Below are 21,599 nucleotides of genomic sequence, written 5' to 3'. Positions count from 1 at the left end.
AACTATCTCCCCTCAACTGTATAGTCCATACTCCTGATCACAGAAAAGATTCACAACTTGTTCACATTAATTTCATGGAACTTTACCATCCCAGGCAGTCAGAGGAAGACATCCCAGAGGCTATAAGCCTACCTGTATTGCATACGGTTTTGTCAGGGCCGGAGCCGGAGACAGATGACATGGACCTATTGGAGAATTTAGACTTCCCTCTACCTAAAGGAAACCCTGCGAACAGTCACTACTCAACAACCGGATTAGGTATTTTTCTTAATTTCTGTGAATCCATCTCAAGCAAAAAGATCTCCTAAGTTATTATCCTTTGTTTCCATACAGTCCCGTCAGACCTCCCAGGGTTTTTTGCAATATGCATAAACATGATATAAAGCTAATCTCAGATGATGTACAACCCATTAGGCAATCAGCATATCGACTAAATCCACAAAAAAGAGAGATTATGAAAAAGGAGGTAGATTTTTTGTTAAAACATAACTTAGCTGAGCCTAGTACCTCCCCCTGGGCTTCACCTTGCCTTCTCATTCCAAAACCCGATAGCACTTTTCGTTTCTGTACCGATTATCGTAAAGAGAACCAGGTCACTGTCTCAGACTCCTACCCTTTACTTTTGATTGAAGATATAATAGACAGCATAGGCTGTGCCAAATTTATATCTACCGTGGACCTGTTGAAAGGATATTATCAAGTGGGACTCACGGATAGGGCAAAAATAATCTCGGCATTTATAACTCCATTTGGACTTTTTCAATATTTGGTTATGGCGTTTGGCTTTTCTAATGCTCCGGCCACATTCCAGAGGGCCATCAACTACCTAATTCAGGACCTAGGTGGGACGTTCGCCTACCTGGATGACTTGGTGGTGGTGTCGGACGGCTGGGACGAACATCTGGTGCGTTTGGAGATACTGTTCGCACGACTGCAAGAGACTGGATTCACCATAAACCTGGCTAAATCTGCTTTTGGCCGGGCCTCAGTGACTTACCTGGGACATATCGTTGGGCATGGTATGGTGAGACCCAAGGACGCAAACGTTAAAGCCATCTTATCCTTCCCCACGCCAAGGACGAGGAAGGAACTCGTGCGCTTCCTGGGGATGTGCGGCTACTACCGTTGGTTCTGCAGTAACTTCTCCAGCGTGGCCGGACCCCTCACAGACCTTACCAGTTCTGCGGTCCCTTACATTTGGAACCAGAGGTGCGACCAGTCTTTCCACCGCCTCAAAGCCTTCCTTGCCTCCAAGCCTGTAGTCCACCCCACTGACTACACCTTGCCCTTCCATCTGCAAATCGACGCTAGTGGTGTCGGAGTTGGGGCTGTGCTCCTACAACCCGACCCAACCACTGATGTCCTTCACCCTGTGGCATACTACTCCGCCAAGTTGAAAAAACAACAGACCAACTACTCGACCATAGAGAAGGAGGCCCTGGCTCTGGTGTTGGCAATAAAGAAGTTTGAATGTTACCTCCAGTCTTGCCCACAAACAACCCTAGTCTTCACCGACCATAACCCACTCACGTTCATCCAACCTGATTGCAGACTCCTTATCCCGAACTCCAGTGGAAATGCAGCAGCTACTCTCCAGACGCACCAGGTGATCACCTCCTTCGCGCCCGCGCTATGGAGGTCTTTGGAGGGGGGGGTGTGTTACGAACCCCTCCACCAATTGTCATGATCTACCTACCCAGCACTACGAACCACGCCATCTATTGTCCTGATCTACCTACCCAGCACCACGAGCAACGCCATCTAGGGACGAGACACGAGTATGACTCATCTTAGTTACCACTCCGGGGTTTCCCTTCTCCATATCCTGGTTGTTGCGTCACTTCCTCCAAGTTTTCTTTGTCAGCTCGAGTTCGAGGAGAGTTGAGATCACTCTGGGAAGTGACTACAGGACCACCTATCCTGGAAACCTACGGCACAGTGACTACCTACCGTCTTCTACAATACTCAGCCTTGCTCGTCAGCCATCTCAGCTCCGCACTTAAGTATTTGTAATCTTATATTGCCTCCCCAGCGTCCACTTGCTTTAAATTATTGTATGTTGTATAAATATGTATATACTGTTAATGTTTAGGTTAAGTATGGTTAAGGGTAACTTATAGATAGCTGAATATTTTGTTAAGGAATTTATGGTACTTTATTATACACAACAAAAACTCGCATCCTTTGTCTACCCTTTTATAGTCCGATTGTCTTTGTTTTGTTTTTTTGTTGCCTGTTGGGATCTGGGTAGACCTTTAACTATATTCTAAATCCCCAACTCGTAACAATATATATATATATATATATATATATATATATATATATATATATATATATATATATATATATATATATATATATATATATATATATATATATATATATATATATATATATATATATATATATATATATATATATATATATATATATATATATATATATATATATATATATATATATATATATATATATATATATATATATATATATATATATATATATATATATATATATATATATATATATATATATATATATATATATATATATATATATATATATATATATATATATATATATATATATAATAAAAAAAAAAAAAAAAATGCTCCACAAAAAACTTTCGGTTTTCAGAGCTTTTCGGTTTTCGGAATTTCGGATAAAGGGTTGTCAACCTGAAACTGAATGACTACTGTACATATATACAACAACTATACACTAAACATACCTGCTTTACTAAACATTTCTACAAACTTTACAATATTATTCACAAGCTACTATTAAACCCAAAACAAATGATAAGGATAATATATTGCACTTTATACACATAATAAATAAAAACCTACATTTACACCATGTAGTAGAGTCTAATGATATAAGTTTGGTGGTCTTAACAAGATATTGTAGATACACTGCATGAATCGGGGGTGAAGTCTTTAAACTGTGAGAACACAGATATCTGGAAATACAAATTCTATGAGGATTTGCATAAATATTATCGAACCTTACCATCTAATAATAATAATATACAACAATTTTTAACCATTACTAAATATAAGAGGATCAAGAGAATGGAAAAGGACATTTCTCTCTCTCTAATGAGTTCACTCAACCTTCTCATGCACTACTTCATCTGAGTTTCCTGAACTATTCATTTTTCTTATTCTTAAGATTTCTCTTCAAACAAGGCACTGTCAATTAAACCAGTTATGAAGAAGAAAACACTAACCTTGTCTCTAAGCTGGTGAGCAAGATGAAGAGCAGTAGTGAAACACACAAGTACTGGACTCAACCATGGAACAGCACATTCTGCTTGAACACTCTCAAATTTCATTGTCCCAGCAGAGTTGGATAAATGGTACACAGCTAAGACTAGTTTGTGAGCTTGAAGATAAAAACTGACTGCTATATCTCCTGGAAGAGGTGGCGTTAAAGATTTCTGGAAATTAAAAAAAAAATAAAATTATAGGATTAATACTGAAAAGACCCATTTTTTAGCTGAGGATCAGAGGTGTGTGACCTGTGAGACCCCAGTACTGTGTAAATATATTGTATCATTATATTTCAAGTCATAGCATAAAATAGTTCTAAAGTTATATATCAATTTTTTTTTCTTCCTCAGCTCTGTGTAATGTTTATATGCAATTATCAGCCCAAGACATTGCACAAAAGCTTTGCACAAATGTGCCATGGATATACAGTATGAGCCATATTGTGAGGAAGCGTCTTGCCTGCACCAGCTAATGGCTGTTGCAGAGGTCAGAAACATATCATAAATTGCAAACTACAGAACATAACCACATTTCATCACTTTCCTTCAGTCGGCTCACATTTCACGTCCAGTAATACCCCAATTTACTCGGTTTCGCTTTACGTGATTCTACATTTACGCGGTACCTCGCCAGAACCGGAATTTAATTTTACGCAGTGCATCTACTCATATACGCGGGTGAAGTATAATTTTTTTATTTAGCTCATAAAATTCATACAAACTACCCGGCCAGAAACTAATTTACATTGCTAGAATTCTTACAATATGATGATCATTTTGAATATAAACATCATGGATTTTGCATTAGACATACAAATTTTAGATCTTATGTACTAATTTGGTTTACACAAAGCAAATATTTTATCCCTGACATGCAAGGAATCCAGAAATGTCAATTATATTATCCTAACTTTAGTCTGATGTATTATTTATTACTAAAAAGGTAAAAATATTGTTTTCTCCCAAACATTTCTCTGGTAGGGAGGAAAGGTGGGGGGTGGGGGGTAGGGAGGGAGGGAGGGACCCAGCGAGCGTGGGAAGAGGGGGGGGGGGAGCCGGAGGTGGGGTATTTTGATTGACAGATAGTGTCTGGGTGAAGTACATCTTTTTTATTTAGTGAAGATATTTGTTTTAGCTCATAAAATTCATACAAATTACCCGGCCAGAATATAATTTACATTGCTGGAATTCTTACAATATGATGATCATTTCGAATATAAACATCATGGATTTTGCATTAGACATACAAATTTTAGATCTAATGTAATAATTTGGTTTACACAAAGAAAATATATTATCTTTTGTGCAAAATATATGAAGTTTACATTTAAAATATTCCCTGGCCTGCAAGGAATCCAGAAATGTCAATTATATTATCCTAACTTTAGTCTGAGGTATTATTTATTACTATGCCTTAAAATCTAGTGTTTTCACCCAAACATTTCTCAGAGACAGGAGCCAGTGAGCGTGGGAAGAGGGGGGGTAGAGTGAGTCCATTATTTGAATGGACATTAACCTGGCAACTGTATTTCTCTTAAATATTAATTGTGCATGCATACCATCATAAAATTAAGATGTTATTTTTACTACAACATAGGTATTGTCGGAAAAAGTGGAGTTTGGGGGTCGTGCCAGTCTCTATTGGAATTAATCCCACATGATCTGTTATTCCATTTACGCGGTTTTCGTTTTAGGTTTTCGTTTTACGCGGTACCTCGTGGGTTCAATTGACTGCGTAAATCGGGGTATCACTGTACAGTACCTTCAGGAACTATTTCATTTAATGGCATAAATTGAAATGACTACAAAAACAATTTGCCAGCTGAAAATGGGAACCCCAATGAATATAAAGAAATTGAGTTAAAGAGGTTTGAGAAGGAAGAGGACCTGAACATAGATAATAAACTGTACTAGATTCAATGAAGCAATCAATATGAATCACTGTTGATAACAGGTGGTATTGAAGAGGCAGTGGAGACATTTAAGAAGCGAAAGCATGGAATAGCAACAAATGGCCGGAAATTAATGTGGTGGTAATGAGTGGTGTGGGTGAAGGACCTCTGGTGGAAAGTGGAAAATGGCCATGTGCTGTCTGAAAGAAGGGTACTGAGTGCAACTCAGTAATTTGCAAAGTATGTGGAAGCTGGGTACATAAGAGGTGAAGTGGAGTAGATACCAGACTGTGGAATGTTTGCTTACTTTAAATGTTTTGCATGTGCAGCTATCCATGTGCCCACAGCAAGGCTTGAGAAACTCAACATTGGGGATATGTTCCTGGACTGTGTCTATGAGTTCCGTTACCTGGGTGACATGATCAGTGCTTGTGGGGGTGCTGAAGCCTGCTCAGTTGCAAGAGCTAGAAATGACAGCAAGAGGACCTTTCCTCCAAGTGAAATGATGAATGTATGTGGTTGAGATGGTTTAGGACTGTGGAGAGAATGAATGAGACCAATTGGGTCAAGAGGTGCACGAGCCTAAATGTAGAGGGGAGGACAGTCAGTGGTAAGTCAAGAATGACATGAGGAGAGGTTGTAAAAATTTACTGTGCAGCATAGAGAGCTGCCATCAGGTAACCGCAACTAACTCATGCAAGAGTGGAAAATGGCAATAAAACGATGATGATGATGATGATGATGATGATGAAAGAGAAAATCTTTTAGAGAACTTAACCAAACTGACACTTCTACACTAAATTAATTTTAAAAACCAAGTTGGCACTTACCATATTCCTACTAGACATAAGCTCATCAATGGTCTTTTTGCGAGGAATAAGGAGGCTGCTGCGACCCTTCTGAAGTAATTTGATCAGTTGTCCCAATACATTCAGAACTTCACTGCTAGTTCTGTAAAAATAGTAATATCAATAGAATATAAAATCTAAGAATCGGTGATATTTACTAACTTACCACCTATGTTCTTAAAGAGTCATAACAAATATCATACCACCTGATTCACCTTTGAAAAGTCTACAAAGTGATAATTGGAATTTTGTCTTTCCTTCATTAAAGTTTTAATTGAGGCTGGTACATATTTAGTCTCTGCATTTTGAAGGTTTTTGTGGCTGGTACATATAGGGTTTCTACTTTCAAAGTTTGTACTTTACAATTTGGCAGGGAAATATTAGTTACGAATGGTAAGCACAAGTGGTAATCCCCAAGTGTTGCCATACATTGGATCAGTGTGCTTCATCTTGTTGAAGGAGAGAGTATGGCTGATGTCTCAAACTTAGCAACGGGACAAGATATTATTAATTATAATACAACTGACTTCAACAGGCGTATCACCCACAGGTGACTTGACTTGTCTGCAGGTACGGTTAACCGGATATCTTGTCCACCCGGCTGGTAAAGGCAAGGTTGTTGGCAAGTCCCCAATTAATAGCTTAACTCCATCTCCTCCTCACAGGTGTTGTAAGCAAGCACCTCAGGTCCTCCGTTGGGTATTGGCTGGTACCGACGTCCCCTCACCACTCCTTTTATTTGTATTGGAGTGGTAGGTTGTACACAGCTGATGCCCTTGCACCACAAATGTTGTCATTGCATGGCTGGGTGAAGGGTCAGGTGCGGTAAAATAAGCGCCCCTGGGTCAGCTCAGGTGAAGATGGCTGACTGGTACCTCCCTTCAGCAAAGGTAGCAAAGTCCCATGGGGGCGTTATTTTGATGTGCTCTCTCTCATACCGTTATTATCAGGGAAGATAAGAGCGTGGCATACATGTTGTTATAGTTCTTGCGCCACCAGACAGGATTCTTATGGGATCAAATTCATCTCCCATCTCAATTAGCAACGCTTGAGTGAGGAAGGAGGGAACTGCTTACACCCCCCCAAAATGAATAACACCAAGAAATTCACCAATTTATTCACCAAGTAAGTCACCATGTTATTCACGACTCTAGGTAACTTGGCTTTTATCCCTCTCAAAGATCGAGTGTGGGTCATCTGATTTAGCAAACAACCGGTTCATTTCCTCATGCCCAGAAAGGGCAGTTTACTTACTACCACTGGACAGGGAAGCTGGGCACTTAACCCAAGTGTTATCTCAAAGTGATATTCACAACACTTCCCTGGAGAGACTCACAATATATTCTCTCAGATTGCACCTATGTGTATACCTGCTTCAATAATAAACAGAAAACGCAAGAACTGTTTACATCAAGCTCTACTAAACAGCTATCACAGGTCAGTGACCTGTGCCCAGGTGGGCTAATTCCCTTAAAAAAAAAAAAAAATCACGCTATAACACTTGAGTGAAGGTCGGGTGGGAGATTAATGGGCCATGTTACTGACCCGTCCTGATGCAATAGAAGGTCACCCATTGAAGGGGTGGGGTATTAGTGGGTCTTATGACCTGAAGATGTCTTGAATAAAGATGAACTGTAAGGTGCTCCATTGTTTCCCATTTACTGAATGTACAGTACAGTAAACCCTCAAAGATCTGGACTCGGTAAATCCAGATTTCGGAAGATTCAGACAAAAACTTTGGGGGTTCTGGGCTAAGAAGACTCCCTAAGAAGCATTCCCCAAACAGGGTGAAGGTAGTTAGTTTTAGGCTTAAAAGTTTTATCTTATAAAATGTCACATTGTTGGAATCCTTGCAAGGTCAAGAATAATTTGAGTACAAACATCACATATTTTGCACAGTGTAGTACATTTAAGTACAGTAGACTCCAGAACTTACGCGAGGGTTACGCCTTGGGACCTCGTGTTAAGCCAAGAAATGCGTAAAGTCAGAAACACTCCTAAAATCCCAAATCATCCTTAATCACTATATATATATACATATACACTAGAACCGGCCGAGAAGATGGGGGAGAGGGAGGGATGTATTGTAACAGTTGGCACCAAAGGTCTAGTGTTATTTGTTTATCTGCCAAAAAATACAGTTGAAAAACTTGTACATTACTTAAATGTACAACACTAATGTACTATAATTTTTATCTCTCATGCAAAATATATGATGTCTATACAATGGTCCCTCGGTTAACGAGCACAATCCGTTCTTGAAGGTTGCTCGTTAACCGAAAAACTCGTTAACCGAAACCATTGTTTCAATGGGTTTTTGGGTACCGTATATCTCGGCTTATAAGACGAAATTTGAACATTGAAAAAATCTGCCCAAAGTTAGGGGGTCGTCTTAAGCAACAAATATAAAATTCTTACATCTTAAATATTGTGGTTTACTGTGTCAAGAGTGGTGTAAGCAGTTGTAGGGGAGACGTCCACTACAGGGTCATATGCATATAAGCGGGGTCACACACTATGGATACGCGTACTGTAATTTGAGATCCTATATACAGTAATACCCCACTTTATGCGGGGTTTTTGTACGCTGCTTACATTTACGCAGTACCCTGCCAGAACCAGAATTTACTTTACGCAGTGCATCTACTCATATACGCGAGTGAAGTATAATTTTTTTATTTAGCTCATAAAATTCATATAAATTACCCGGTCAGAATATAATTTACATTGCTGGAATTCTTACAATATGATGATCATTTTGAATATATACATCATAGATTATGCATTAGACATAGAAATTTTAGATCTAATGTAAGAATTTTGTTTACTCAGAGCAAATATGTTATCTTTTGTGCAAAATATATCACGTGCATATTCAAAATATTCCTGGTCTTGCAAGGAATCCAGCAATGTCAATTATATTATCCTAACTTTAGTCTGAGGTATTATTTATTACTAAAAACGTAAATATACTGTTTTAACCCAAACATTTCTCTGGTAGGGAGGGAAGGTAGGTGTGAGGGGTAGGGAGGGAGGGAGGGAGGGACCCAGGGAGTGTGGGAAGAGGGGGGGGGTGGAGGTGGGGTATTTTGATTGACAGATAGTGTTTGGGTGAAGTATATTTTTTTTATTTAATTTAGATATTTGTTTTAGCTCATAAAATTCATACAAATTACCCAGCCAGAATATAATTTACATTGCTGGAATTCTTACAATATGATGATCATTTTGAATATAAACATCATAGATTTTGCATTAGACATACAAATTTTAGATCTAATGTAAGAATTTTGTTTACTCAGAGCAAATATGTTATCTTTTGTGCAAAATATATGACGTGTATATTCAAAATATTCCTGGTCTTGCAAGGAATCCAGCAATGTCAATTATATTATCCTAACTTTAGTCTGAGGTATTATTTATTACTATACCTTAAAATCTAGTGTTTTCACCCAAACATTTCTCAGAGAGGGAGGAGCCAGCGAGCGTGGGAAAAGGGGGGGGGGGGAGTTGAGTCCATTATTTGAATGGACATTAACCTGGCGACTGTATTTCTCTTAAATATTAATTGTGTGTGCATACCATCATAAAATTAAGATGTTATTTTTACTAGAACATAGGTATTGTGTCGGAAAAAGTGGAGTTTGGGAGTCAGCCCAGTCTCTATTTCAATTAATCCCATATGTTCTATTATTCCATTTACGCGTTTCTCATTTTACATGGACCTCTGTGGGTTCAATTGACCTCGTAAATCGCGGTACAGGTATTACTGTATAGGCAATGACCGTAAAATTGGAAACCTTGGGACCAAGACCAAACCGGTTTTGAGGACTTTGCAATTTCCTGAGTCCCAGGTCATCCATCTGTTACCCGAGGACTACTGGTAGACTACATTAAGTTTTACTTCCAGACAAACTCAATTGAATGCTTCTCTCACTTCTTAAATTACAAATTAAAAAAATATTGTTGCATGCAAGCTTTAACTATTTAACTAAAAAAAAATCCATTGTAGTCATTTCAGAAGTTATGAGTTCCCTAAGTAGGCCTACATAGCTAACTATTTTGGGTTTGCTTAGGCCTGGCTCCCAGAAGCTTCATCTTGTGTTGTGAGACATCTGGAGGAAGTGGAGTTCATAAACAATTATTGTCTGATTGAACAAATACTTTGCTTAACTGCGGAGAAAATTTTCTTTGGTATGGAAACTTTTAGATCAAATATTTTTGCATGATGAAGCAACAACAGTAATGCCTCAAAAAACTTCTGAACTTCTAGTTTTATTTTCTCTTACACCAGATGTTAATAAAAAAGGGGGAAAGTATGATGCCTAATGTATTCTCTATTCTTACCAAAGCCATGGCTAATATTCTAATATGGTTCATTACCAATAAAAGAGTTCCACATAGGCTAAACTTCTGCTGCCAAATTTAGGGCTGAACTTTAATTCAGAAATTAAATTTGAAAAAGAACATAACATGGACTGTTAAGTGAAATTTAACTTAGTCTTAAATCAAACCATAGTTTGTAATGTTTCCAGAATGCCCTTTGCATTCATGAAAACTTATGTTCAACAATGCCAGGTCTTGCCAATGAAGAAAAGGAGCAATCCAGTAAAGAGCACCATGCCAGATGAGACATGCTGCCTCAACACCAACGGAATGACAAGGTACACTCGCAACAAAAAGTATTGGTGCATACTGTAGTGTGAACAATTTGAGACCAGTGACGATAGGTATTGGGAAAGGCGAGTTGTTCCAGCCGTATGTTGGCAGCCCTTGTCAAGTGAAACAAACCGTTATAAATAAGGTCGGGAAGTGATAAATAGATAGTATGAAATATGAGGAGCTCCCTGTTAACAAAATTATTTGTGATACTTGTGAATATTGCCACATTAATTTATGCTACCAAATAAACCACTCAACCTGGTCGTCCTGAGGGGTGGTGCAGCATGGACGGCCGCTCCGAGACCTGTCGTCTGTAGCACCAGTTTCGAGGTATCGCCGAATCCATCGTGCAGCGGTGTTCCTGTGGACACCAACCCGGCGGCTAATATCTGTGACGCCGAACCCTTCGTTATGAAGGGCAATAATAGCTCCTCGTGTTCCCTTTGAGGTTTCCATGTCGTCTGGCATGTGTAGATCTCTACTGCTTCATATTGCCTCTGTTTTATACCCGCGTTCACCGAGACCGAACCCTCGCTCATCATTCAGTCAACACAAACACAAAGCAACAATCCGAAGAGGAAACAAACACATTGACTGTCAGCCATATGGCAACACCTAGTGGGGGGGGGGGCTATGAGGATACACTTACCAACCTTCCCGACATATCACAGTGTATACGTATCGTTTTGGAAGTCGTCGATCTCACCCTGCACCGAAACGTACTTTTTGGTGGGAGTGTACAACTCATTCCATTACCAGTGAAGGATGCAATGACTGTTGCCAATGCCTACTACTTAGAAAAGTTTATGACTATCTATGGTCCACCCAAGTTTTTTACAACATACAATGGTTAGGAAATCATAAACACTCTCTTTCAATTAGTCTGCAAAAAGGAAAAAGTAAGACTTATGTCACTACTCCATTCTATCCACAGGTTAATGGCAGATGCTCTTGTCATTTTATAGGATGAAATGATTCTCACTTGGGATGATTATTTGTCATACACAACTAAGCCTCTTAACCCTGCATAAACTACAGTCAACCCTCACTTTATGCGGTCCCACATTCCGCGTTTCCGAGTTTACGTGGTGCCCTGCCGGAACCCAGGATGCTCACATTCCGCGGTGCGTGTACCCCTTTACGCGGAGAGTGTCCGGCTCGACGCTATTTTTAGATTCGCCCCACCAGCCTGCTCCCACCTCCTCCCTCCTCTGCCTCCGCCTGGCCAAGCCGCGCGGTAAGGTTGCGCGGTGCATGTCTCTGTTGTGTTATCACTGATGTCATATGACGTATCGGACTGTGATTGGCCATGCATCCCTACCTCCCTCCGCTGCTAGCTGTAATTGGTTTAAAGTAATATGACGTGTCTGAAGGTTCCAAGTGTTCCCTGAAGAATGCAGTGATGGGTAGGGAAACACCGGGTAACACTGAAGTCCATTAATTCGGATAGGGGAAATACAGGTGGTGACTAGCGTGTGCCATGCACAGCCCACGAAGTCAGACTGAGACTGCCTTGCCATATGGCAGCCTCGGGGCAATATTGCCACATAACACGTGCAGTGTTGCCACGTAATTATATACATAGATGCTACTCGGCACAGTAGCATATATACAAGGTTGCTACGCGGCACAGTAACTTAGATACATAACCTACATCTCCCTCCCCACTCACGCTCATAGTCTTTGTCTTGAGCGGACTTCTTAGCGCGGCAGTGCCAGGCGCGTCGCTCATTGACTCATGCACCCTGCTGGCAGTGTACCGAGCAGCTGGGATCTGCTCGGGAAAGTCTCTGGGCACCACGCCTAACTCCTTGCAGTGCTCCTACGACAACAAGGGTGTAGCGAGAGAAGGCTGCACATCCATCCATCCATGACACGACCTGTCGCCGTAGGTGATCTCCGCTTGAAAGGAGCCCACAGCGTCCGGCATCTGGGAACCGTCCGCATTGTAGTACAGCAGCTGCGACGGTGGTCCCAGGTCGCGTTTGGTGAAGCCCAGTTTCTGGAGGTGCTTCAACCCAATCACCGTAGTATCAGCGCCGGTGTCCGGTATCACCTCGATGTGACACGACACATCACCGTGTGTGACGGCGACGCGGATGGTAGGGGAAGGGGTAGCCCTGGGGCGTGTGGTCGAGTCCACCCTTCTGATGTGACTCAGCTGCTGCTTGGGGCTGCGTGGGCCATCTGAAGGGGCTGCGTGTGAACCACCCCGAGGGAAGTGCGCTGCTTTCCTCCTCGTCTCGGGCTTTTGGGCTTGGGTTGGCGGCAGCACTTGTCATAGTGTTCATAGCGACCGCAGGCCTGACACTTGCGGCCTCGTGCAGGGAATCTGTCTGTGTTAGACCAGTGGCCCTTACGGTCACATCCACGACACAGTGCGTCGGCGGACGGGCATGTCTTGGGGCCATGCGGCTTTCCACAGCTGCCACAGGAAGCACTAGGTGGAGGCGTGGAAGAACGTGCGGCAGCCTTCATGTTGTTGGCCGCCTTCTTGTACTGAGAGATTGCTCTCACAGCAGATGGGGCCCGTAAGGCAGAGGTGGCGGACTTGGTGGCCTCGTATGACCGACATTCAGTCACTACCACCTGGATTGTGGAGGAAGCGTCCAGGGGAATGAGTAGCTGCACCAACTCTTCTTGTCTGACACCTGTCAAAATCCCGTGCTTGATCCAGGCTTCCTCACATTCCCGGCTGTGCGCCTTGCGGACGTCGATCTCCTCCGACAAACTCTTCAAGCGTACAAAAAAGTCGTCAAGGGATTCATTCTCCGCCTGCTTGCAGCTGGTGAAGGCATGGCGACGCAAAGCCTGTTATTCCGACCTTTAACGTGCTCCTGTAAAAGGTCGAGCACATCCGTCACTGAAGATGTAGAATCGGGAGGCACTTGCAACGTGTGCTCCAAAACTCTCTGGGTCTCCAGCGACAAACACATCCGCAGTTGGATGAGCTGTTTGTTTGGAGGCATGCTGTCAAGGTCCACCATCGTGGAGTAATCTGTCCAACGCCGCCTCCACTCACGAAAAAGCTGAAACGTGACGTCTGGTGAGAGGGCGGGTGGGGGTTGAACAGATGCCTTGGGAGCTGTTGGAGTAGCAAGAGTACCTGGAGGACGCTGGTGTGGTGGAGGAGGGAGGGTACTGGCACCTTGGTGCGCGAAACCTGCGAGTGAGGGAGGGTGGGTTAGTGCCAGGGTCGCCAATAGTGCATCAAAACGAGACTTTTCCTCCTCTCTTCATGTCTCCTCCCTCTGAAGTTCCATCTCTCGGCGTCGCTCGTCTCTGTCGTCCATCCACCTCAGAATTGTGTCAATGTCCGTCGCTGTAGGTGAAGGATGAGGGGCAGTGGGCTCAGAAGCTCCATCTGTGCCCGGTAGAGGAGAAGATGGTGGGGAGTCGTGTCTCCCATCTTGACGTTGTCCCTTCTTACCGCCCATCTTAATATGCTTGAACTGCACTGTTTAGTATAGAAAGTGGCGCCTCATCAGCTCGAACCACATATATATGACATCAACAGCGCAGAAATAACGCATAGAGTCCACTGTTCTGTCTGTGAGTGAGTGCGTGCGTGTGTGTGTGTGTCTGAGAGAGCACTTTGTGGTGGCCTTAATGCCGGTGGCTAGAGCCGCCGCGGGGGTGAGAACGTTAGTGCCTCCCCGGATGTCACACGAGAAGGGTGTACATCTGCATGCTCCGTGGGTACCACAAAAAAAGGCCAATGCTCAACTCTCAGCTCTAGACACACTAATACACTGACACTAACACTGCCACCGTCACTAAAATGCACTGAGACGGAGCAACGCTGCACGTCGTAGCGAAACACAACGCAACACAACACAGCACACACTAAGAGTCATGTGCACATCGCCGGCTAACTGTCCACTGTTCACACACTTGTTAGTCCACACATCCTACTCACTGCGCCATGAAGGTTCCAGATGTTCCCTGAAGAATGCAGTGATGGGTAGGGAAACACCGGGTAACACTGAAGTCCATTTATTCGGATAGGAGAAATACAGGTGGTGACTAGCGTGTGCCATGCACGGCCCACGAAGTCAGACTGAGACTGCCTTGCCATATGGCAGCCTCAGGGCAATGTTGCCACATAACACGGGCAGTGTTGCCACGTAATTATATACATAGATGCTACTCGGCACAGTAGCTTATATACAAGGTTGCTACTCGGCACAGTAGCTTAGATACGTAACCTACAGTGTCCACCCGGGGGAGGGAGGGAGGGAGGGAGGAAATACGACGCTTGACCTAGCCGCGGCAGTTTCATCCCTCCAGGCCACACAGTGTAATCGTGCATCCATTGTTCTGTAAAATGGCTTCCGCCGGACCACCACCCCCAGAGAGAAACCTTTCCTTGCCTGGACCCAGCCGCCCTAAGCCCAAGAAGACACGACGTTCCTTAAGCTACGAGGTGAAGTACAAGATCATCCAAAAGTTAGAGAAAGGAACAAGACAGGTTGATTTGGCGCGCCAGCATGGTGTGAACGAATCTACGATCCGGACGATAAAGAAGGATGCAGCCAAGATAAAGGAGCACATGAAGATCAAAAAGTCTACAGGTGCTTCTATGATCAAGTATTTTCACAACCAGGTGCTTCTCAAGACAGAAAAATTACTTGTGAGCTACTTGGTGCGTCAGGCGCGACGGAACATGGCGGTCGACACGCGCTCTGTTAAGGAGTACGCACGTGAACTGTATGCTGCAGTGTCACGAAAGATGGGAATTACAGAGCCCAAACCCTTTAATGCTTCCTCTGGGTGGTTACAGAGGTTTAAGATGCGGAACAAGATCACCAATATAAACATTGGTGGCGAAGAAGCCAGTGCTGACCGTGCTGCGGCTAGGGAATTTTCTCCGTTTTTACGTGAGATTATGGAGGAAGGACAGTACACCGACGACCAGGTGTTTAACATGGACGAATCTGGTCTTTTCTGGAAAAAGCTACCTTCCAAGTCCTTCGTTGTAAAGAATGCCAGCAAGATTCGGGGCCGGAAGATGCAGAAGGAGCGCATCACCGTCCTGTTTACCACCCATGCCTCCGGTACCTGTAAGCTCCAGTTATCGGTGATCCACACAGCCCGCAAGCCGCATGCCTACAAGAACATGGACATGACCAAGCTATATGTCCACTGGCTGACCGCACGTAAGGCGTGGATGTTCTCTATACTGTCCCTCTCCTGGTTTGATGACTGTTTCGTTCCCGATGTAAAGAAATTCTGTGAGCAACAGAATGTGCCATTCAAGATTTTGTTGCTGCTGGACAACGCACCAGGACACTCGCCCCTACTGTTAGATCGTCACCCCAACGTAAAAGTGGTCTTCCTTCCTCCCAACACTACGTCTATATTACAGCCCATGGACCAAGAGTTAATCTGCAATGTAAAAGCTGCATTGTCAACAACAAAATTCCAGTTCCTGAACGACTACACCAACACCAGGGAAGAGTTGCGTAACCTGAGTGACACCACCACCGATAGCAAGAGCGAAGAAGACGAGGATCAACAGTTGGCAGAGCAAAAAATACTTTTCAAACAATTCTGGAGAATATTTAACATCAAGAAAGCTGTGGACTTCTTGGTGGAGGCATGGGATCAGCTGTCTGTAGCAACTGTTCGTCACGCATGGAGACATGTGTTGCAAGGCATTCCGGGCGTAAGGCAGAGTCAATCTGTGACTGGTGAGGTTCAGACTGTTACAGTAGCAGTGGGCCTTGCCAGAGAAGCTGCGCAGAGTGTTACAGCTGCAGGCTTCTCCGAGACCACCAACGACGACATCCTGGAGGTGATAAGGGATCCTGATGTGACTACCGACGAGATGGTTGATGATGATGACGTCAGTGAAGAGGCAGGTGGTGCGTCATCCCAAGAAGAACACCGCTTATCCCACAGTAATTTTAGGGGTGCCATCGAGTGTGTCGAGAAAATCAAGCTCCTCCTTTCCGACGACCATGACACAAACAGGTATGAAATCGTCACTACCCAGCTGTTGCAGACTATGGAGCCCTACTTCAAGGTTTATCACGATAACATAAACACCAGCCGTCAGCAAAGCATAACAGAGTTCTTCGTCCGCAACCCACCACAGCCAGCCCAAGCCAGTGATAGTGACAGAGGTAGAGACAGTGAAGATGACTTTGAGGGATTTGTCAGGGAGGCCCTGACAAGTGTGGATGACAGTGATGGTGACTCACCTGAGGGCCAGTAGCCTGCCCTCTGCCTCGGAACCAGCCTCCATCCCCGTATGCCGACCCAACTCTTCTACTAACGTAAGTGTTCAACCTAACTTTTAGTTTTCCTAACCTAACCTTTATTTTTCCTAACTTAACCTTTATTTTCCTAACCTATCCTCTTCTATATTACTTGTGTGTGCATACCATCATAAAGTTAAGATAAAATTTTTACTACAACATAGTTGTATGTCATCAAAAAGTGGAGTTTGGGGGTCGGCCCGGTCTCTATTTCAATTAATCCCATATGTTATGTTGTTCACTTTACGCGTTTCTCACTTTCCGCGGTACCCTGTGGGTTATATTAACCGCGTAAAGTGAGGGTTGACTGTATAATGCAAATTCATGTGAGATAGCTTATTAGGCAATGATGCACATTGACATTTTGCAATTTGCACCCAAGTCTTAAATGTATGAATAGTGTATGAAACATGGAAAGTTGCCAAACATCATTATCATTTTGACACAGTTGGCCGATGTTTCCACGAACTCCGTTATCCATAAGTAATCATGACAACAAGATGTAGCCAGAGAGGGTATGGACTCTCCAAATCTCAATCTTTTGGGTAAATTTGATAATGAATGTGCAGTCTACACATGGTTAATAGTAAAAAAAAAACATCAAAGTATTAACATTCAACCACTCTACCTCCTGAGAGATCAAGATGCTCTGTATCTAGTACAAATTACAAACCAGGTCATCTATAAGTAGTTTTTAAGATTCAGTTATTCAAGTCACATCAAATTACCATATAACCATCTTAAGGAGCTCAAGAAGTTTCTGCCTGAGACTATAACAAGTGTGTCATGCCAACAATAGCCTGATGTAGCTCTCTTAGGGATTAGTCGTGGTTCAGCTCCCAAGTGGTTAGGACCTTAAAGGATTGTCAAAAACACAGAACCTATGACATATTTAGCTAAGAATGCTTTAGATTGTGCTGAACAAAAAGTTAACAAAAATCATCTAAAACTTTATTTTACAACAGAAGAATTTGCTGAAAATTAAAGACAATCCTGATGATATGAATCTGCTACCTTATGTAAGTTCTTCCCTCCTTGGACTTGTACATGCTAAGTACACATCCTATCTTGGATCCAAGCATTAGAAATTTTCACTACTGTATCAATAAATTAACTTGGTATTTTTGCTTGCAAAGGCTGATACCACACTACCTGTCTCCTGCTTAGACATGCTCACCATGTTAAGTCAAGAACTGTCAACTGTGCAACACTCCTTATCACTCCAGTTCCCTGTGTGATAGTCCTGTCAAAACAATGTATCTATGATGGGCTAGCTGGCAACAGAGTCAGGAGTCTTTGCCAGTCTGTCTCCCAAGTGACTGAGATGAATGCCACTTAATTCCTGAAATATTGGAGGTGTTGTGACCTCGCAAATATTCTGAATTTCCCATACCCTGCATATTAATTGGGTGGACAAAGCACAAGTCAAACTTCCAACCCAGAGAACTGCCACTTTGTGGAGTTTAACACTCTCAGGATTTACCCACCTCTTGGTGGAAGACTACTCAGGTTCCGCGCTCCCACAACCCTACACCCGAGATTGTCAGATACCTCTACATTTTCAGTCACAAAACACATACTATTTGAGATGGAAACATGTAGTTTGTGCCTTCATTTTCTTATTCTATAGATTTATAATATATTTTCTTTATTCTAAGCCACATAAGAGTATTGTAGTGATTTTTTCTCAAATGAACACAGACAAGTGATAAACACAGCAATAGGGGGGAACGATCACAAAAATGCACGGATTTGTGGAAAAATCGACTTCTGAGACACGAATTTGCAAGGTCAGACTGTACCTGTAAATTTGTAAACTTACCGAAAAGAGTTACTTGCCCCATTGCCCTGCAAGAACTTGATTGCTAGCTGGAGGAAGTTTCCAGCATCCTGTATTTGTTGTATACGCCAAGGTGCATCAGGAGTCACACTGGTACGATGAACCTGGTTTTGATGCTTTGCTGCCTTCATGTTGATATCCTGCAAGACCATGTGCAGCTTATTACTTTAAATCTAAGTTACAGCGCCTTTTTATTACTTTACAATTACAGTACCTTTTCTCTGAGGAAGAAAAAAATAACAGATTTTGTAAATAACGTAAATCTTTTTTATTTCAATCATATTTCCTGGATTTAAAAAAAAATCTAAGCAAACAAATATTATTAGCATAATTCAAATTTTAAGATATGTTGACTCAAACACTTGCAGCAATTCTTCCAATAGGCATAATTATACTTCATAGAAAAGAAGTCACATTTCTAATTCCACTTGATAAACCCAGGGCCTTGAATGACTGTGTTAAGGTGGTGGCCCAACACTGGAAGCATGGATGGAAAACATTTTCCAAGTTCCCTGGAACTTGGTAAAACTAGGATGGTGTCAGAAATGTATACAGTAATGTCATTATGGCTGTTCAGTACTCACATGAATGGGTTGGTAAGAGAGGGTGAAAGCAAGCATGATGATGTGGAGTGCAAGTTTGATTGGCAGAGATGAGGGGTGTAAATGGAAGGTGTGTCAGCTCTTGTTTGTACACAAAACTGCTCTGGTGGGTGATTCAGAACACAGTACGTAATTGCAAATGATACTGAATGATCTTGAAAGTATGCATAGTGAGATAATGTGCTAGTGAATGTGAGCAAAATTGACGAAGATAAGATCAAGAAAAACACAGGGAAATGTATATTAACATGAATGTATGTGATGGAGGACATGAAGTGTGTCTGTTGTCTGGGTTAGAGTCCATCAGTGAATAGAACACTTGAATGATGAAATGAGTACCCAGACTTGAGCTCTAAATTGTATGAATGGAATTATAAAAATGAGTGAATAAAATTTTAAACTATCTTTATCTTCAACATACATCTCTTCCATAACAGAAGGAGCTAGATAAATCCTTGATTAATGTCGCCAAAATGTCACAGCATGAAGCCTCTTTCAATGGTCTAGTAAATTCATAGGCACATAAAGTATTCCCAGTACAGTCAACCCTCACTTTAAGCGGTCCCACATTCCGCGTTTCCATGTTTACACGGTGCCCTGCCAGAACCCAGGATGCTCACATTCCGCGGTGGGTGTACCCCTTTACGCGGGTGAAGTATAATTTTTTTATTTAGCTCATAAAATTCATACAAATTATCCGGCCAGAATATAATTTACATTGCTGGAATTCTTACAATTTGATGATCATTTTGAATATAAACATCATAGATTTTGCATTAGACATACAAATTTTAGATATAATGTTTACTCTGAGTAAATATGTTATCTTTTGTGCAAAATATATGACATTTATATTCAAAATATTCCTGGTCTTACAAGGAATCCAGCAATGTCAATTATATTATCCTAACTTTAGTCTGATTTATTATTTATTACTAAAAAGGTAAACAGTCTGGTATTCCCACACATTCATCTGGTAGGGAGGGTTGGTGGGGGGTGGGAGGGAGGGAGGGTTTGGCGACCGACCACCTGGCACGGTGTGAAGAATATTTTTTTTTTATTAACTGAAGATATTTGTTTTAGCTCATAAAATTCATACAAATTACCCGGCCAGAATATAATTTACATTGCTGGAATTCTTACAATTTGATGATCATTTTGAATATAAACATCATAGATTTTGCATTAGACATACAAATTTTAGATATAATGTTTACTCTGAGTAAATATGTTATCTTTTGTGCAAAATATATGACATTTATATTCAAAATATTCCTGGTCTTACAAGGAATCCAGCAATGTCAATTATATTATCCTAACTTTAGTTTGAGGTATTATTTATTACTATACCTGGTTTTCCCCCAAAAATTTCTCAGAGAGGGAAGAGCCAGCGAGTGTAGTGTGAGAAGAGGGGGAGGGAGTTGAGTCCATTATTTGAATGGACATTAACTTGGCGACTGTATTTCTCTATTTCTCTTAAGTATTAATTGTGTGCATGTACCATCATAAAATTAAGATGTTATTTTTACTAGAACATAGGTATTGTGTTGGAAAAAGTGGAGTTTGGGGGTCAGCTGGTCTCTATTTCATTTAATCCCATATGTTATGTTATTCACTTTCCGCGTTTCTCACTTTCCGAGGTACCCTGTGGGTTACATTAACCGCGTAAAGTGAGGGTTGACTGTACCTCCACACAGTCATCTCTACTTGCTATGGCTTATATATTATATAGATAATGTAGGTACTTACTGCCTGGCTGATTGTGTCCCCTGTCACAGTCACCACACACTTCACCTGGTCTTGGGTACTGTGTGCAGCAGTAGACATAATGAACTTTTCCTGTTTAATAGGAGTATCACTGCCACACAGTGGGACAGGGAAGTGGGTACAACACTCCTGAAAATTTTATGTTAAGTAATTTAGTGGTATTTACCTCTTCAAACATAAAATAATGCTACTTGCAATTAAAACATACTAAAGCAAGTACAGGCACATTTTTATTAAAACTCTTTTATTTAACTCTTCTTTGCCATAATGCTCTCTTTCATCTGATTTTTTTGCAAAAAAAAATAAAAAATTGTCAAGTGGTTGGAAAGTTCTATACAAGAACAGGCAACATATGACATCAGTCTCTTCTTCTTTCTAAGTTGTTCAGCCAATGAGAACAGTGTGTACCAATTAGAACTTTGTGTGCCGATCAGCGCTCAGCTAATGAGAA

At 41.8% G+C, this 21,599-nt stretch overlaps 1 protein-coding gene across 1 annotated transcript; it reads right to left on the bottom strand.

The window, feature by feature from the left end:
* Nucleotides 1-2,615: 2,615 nt before the first annotated feature.
* Nucleotides 2,616-21,277, bottom strand: LOC121872258 (protein rogdi-like; the record flags this gene model as incomplete). Its single annotated transcript, XM_042374924.1, is given in 5 exon segments — nucleotides 2,616-2,962; nucleotides 3,233-3,442; nucleotides 5,997-6,117; nucleotides 18,762-18,919; nucleotides 21,131-21,277. Coding segments are annotated over 5 exon segments (705 nt in total), but the record flags the coding sequence as incomplete, so codon positions are not given.
* Nucleotides 21,278-21,599: the final 322 nt, after the last annotated feature.

Source organism: Homarus americanus, unplaced genomic scaffold, assembly GCF_018991925.1.
Source record: "Homarus americanus isolate GMGI-L3 unplaced genomic scaffold, GMGI_Hamer_2.0 scaffold5589, whole genome shotgun sequence".
In the NCBI taxonomy this organism is placed as follows: domain Eukaryota; kingdom Metazoa; phylum Arthropoda; class Malacostraca; order Decapoda; family Nephropidae; genus Homarus; species Homarus americanus.
This window is presented reverse-complemented; position numbering and strand designations above follow the sequence as displayed.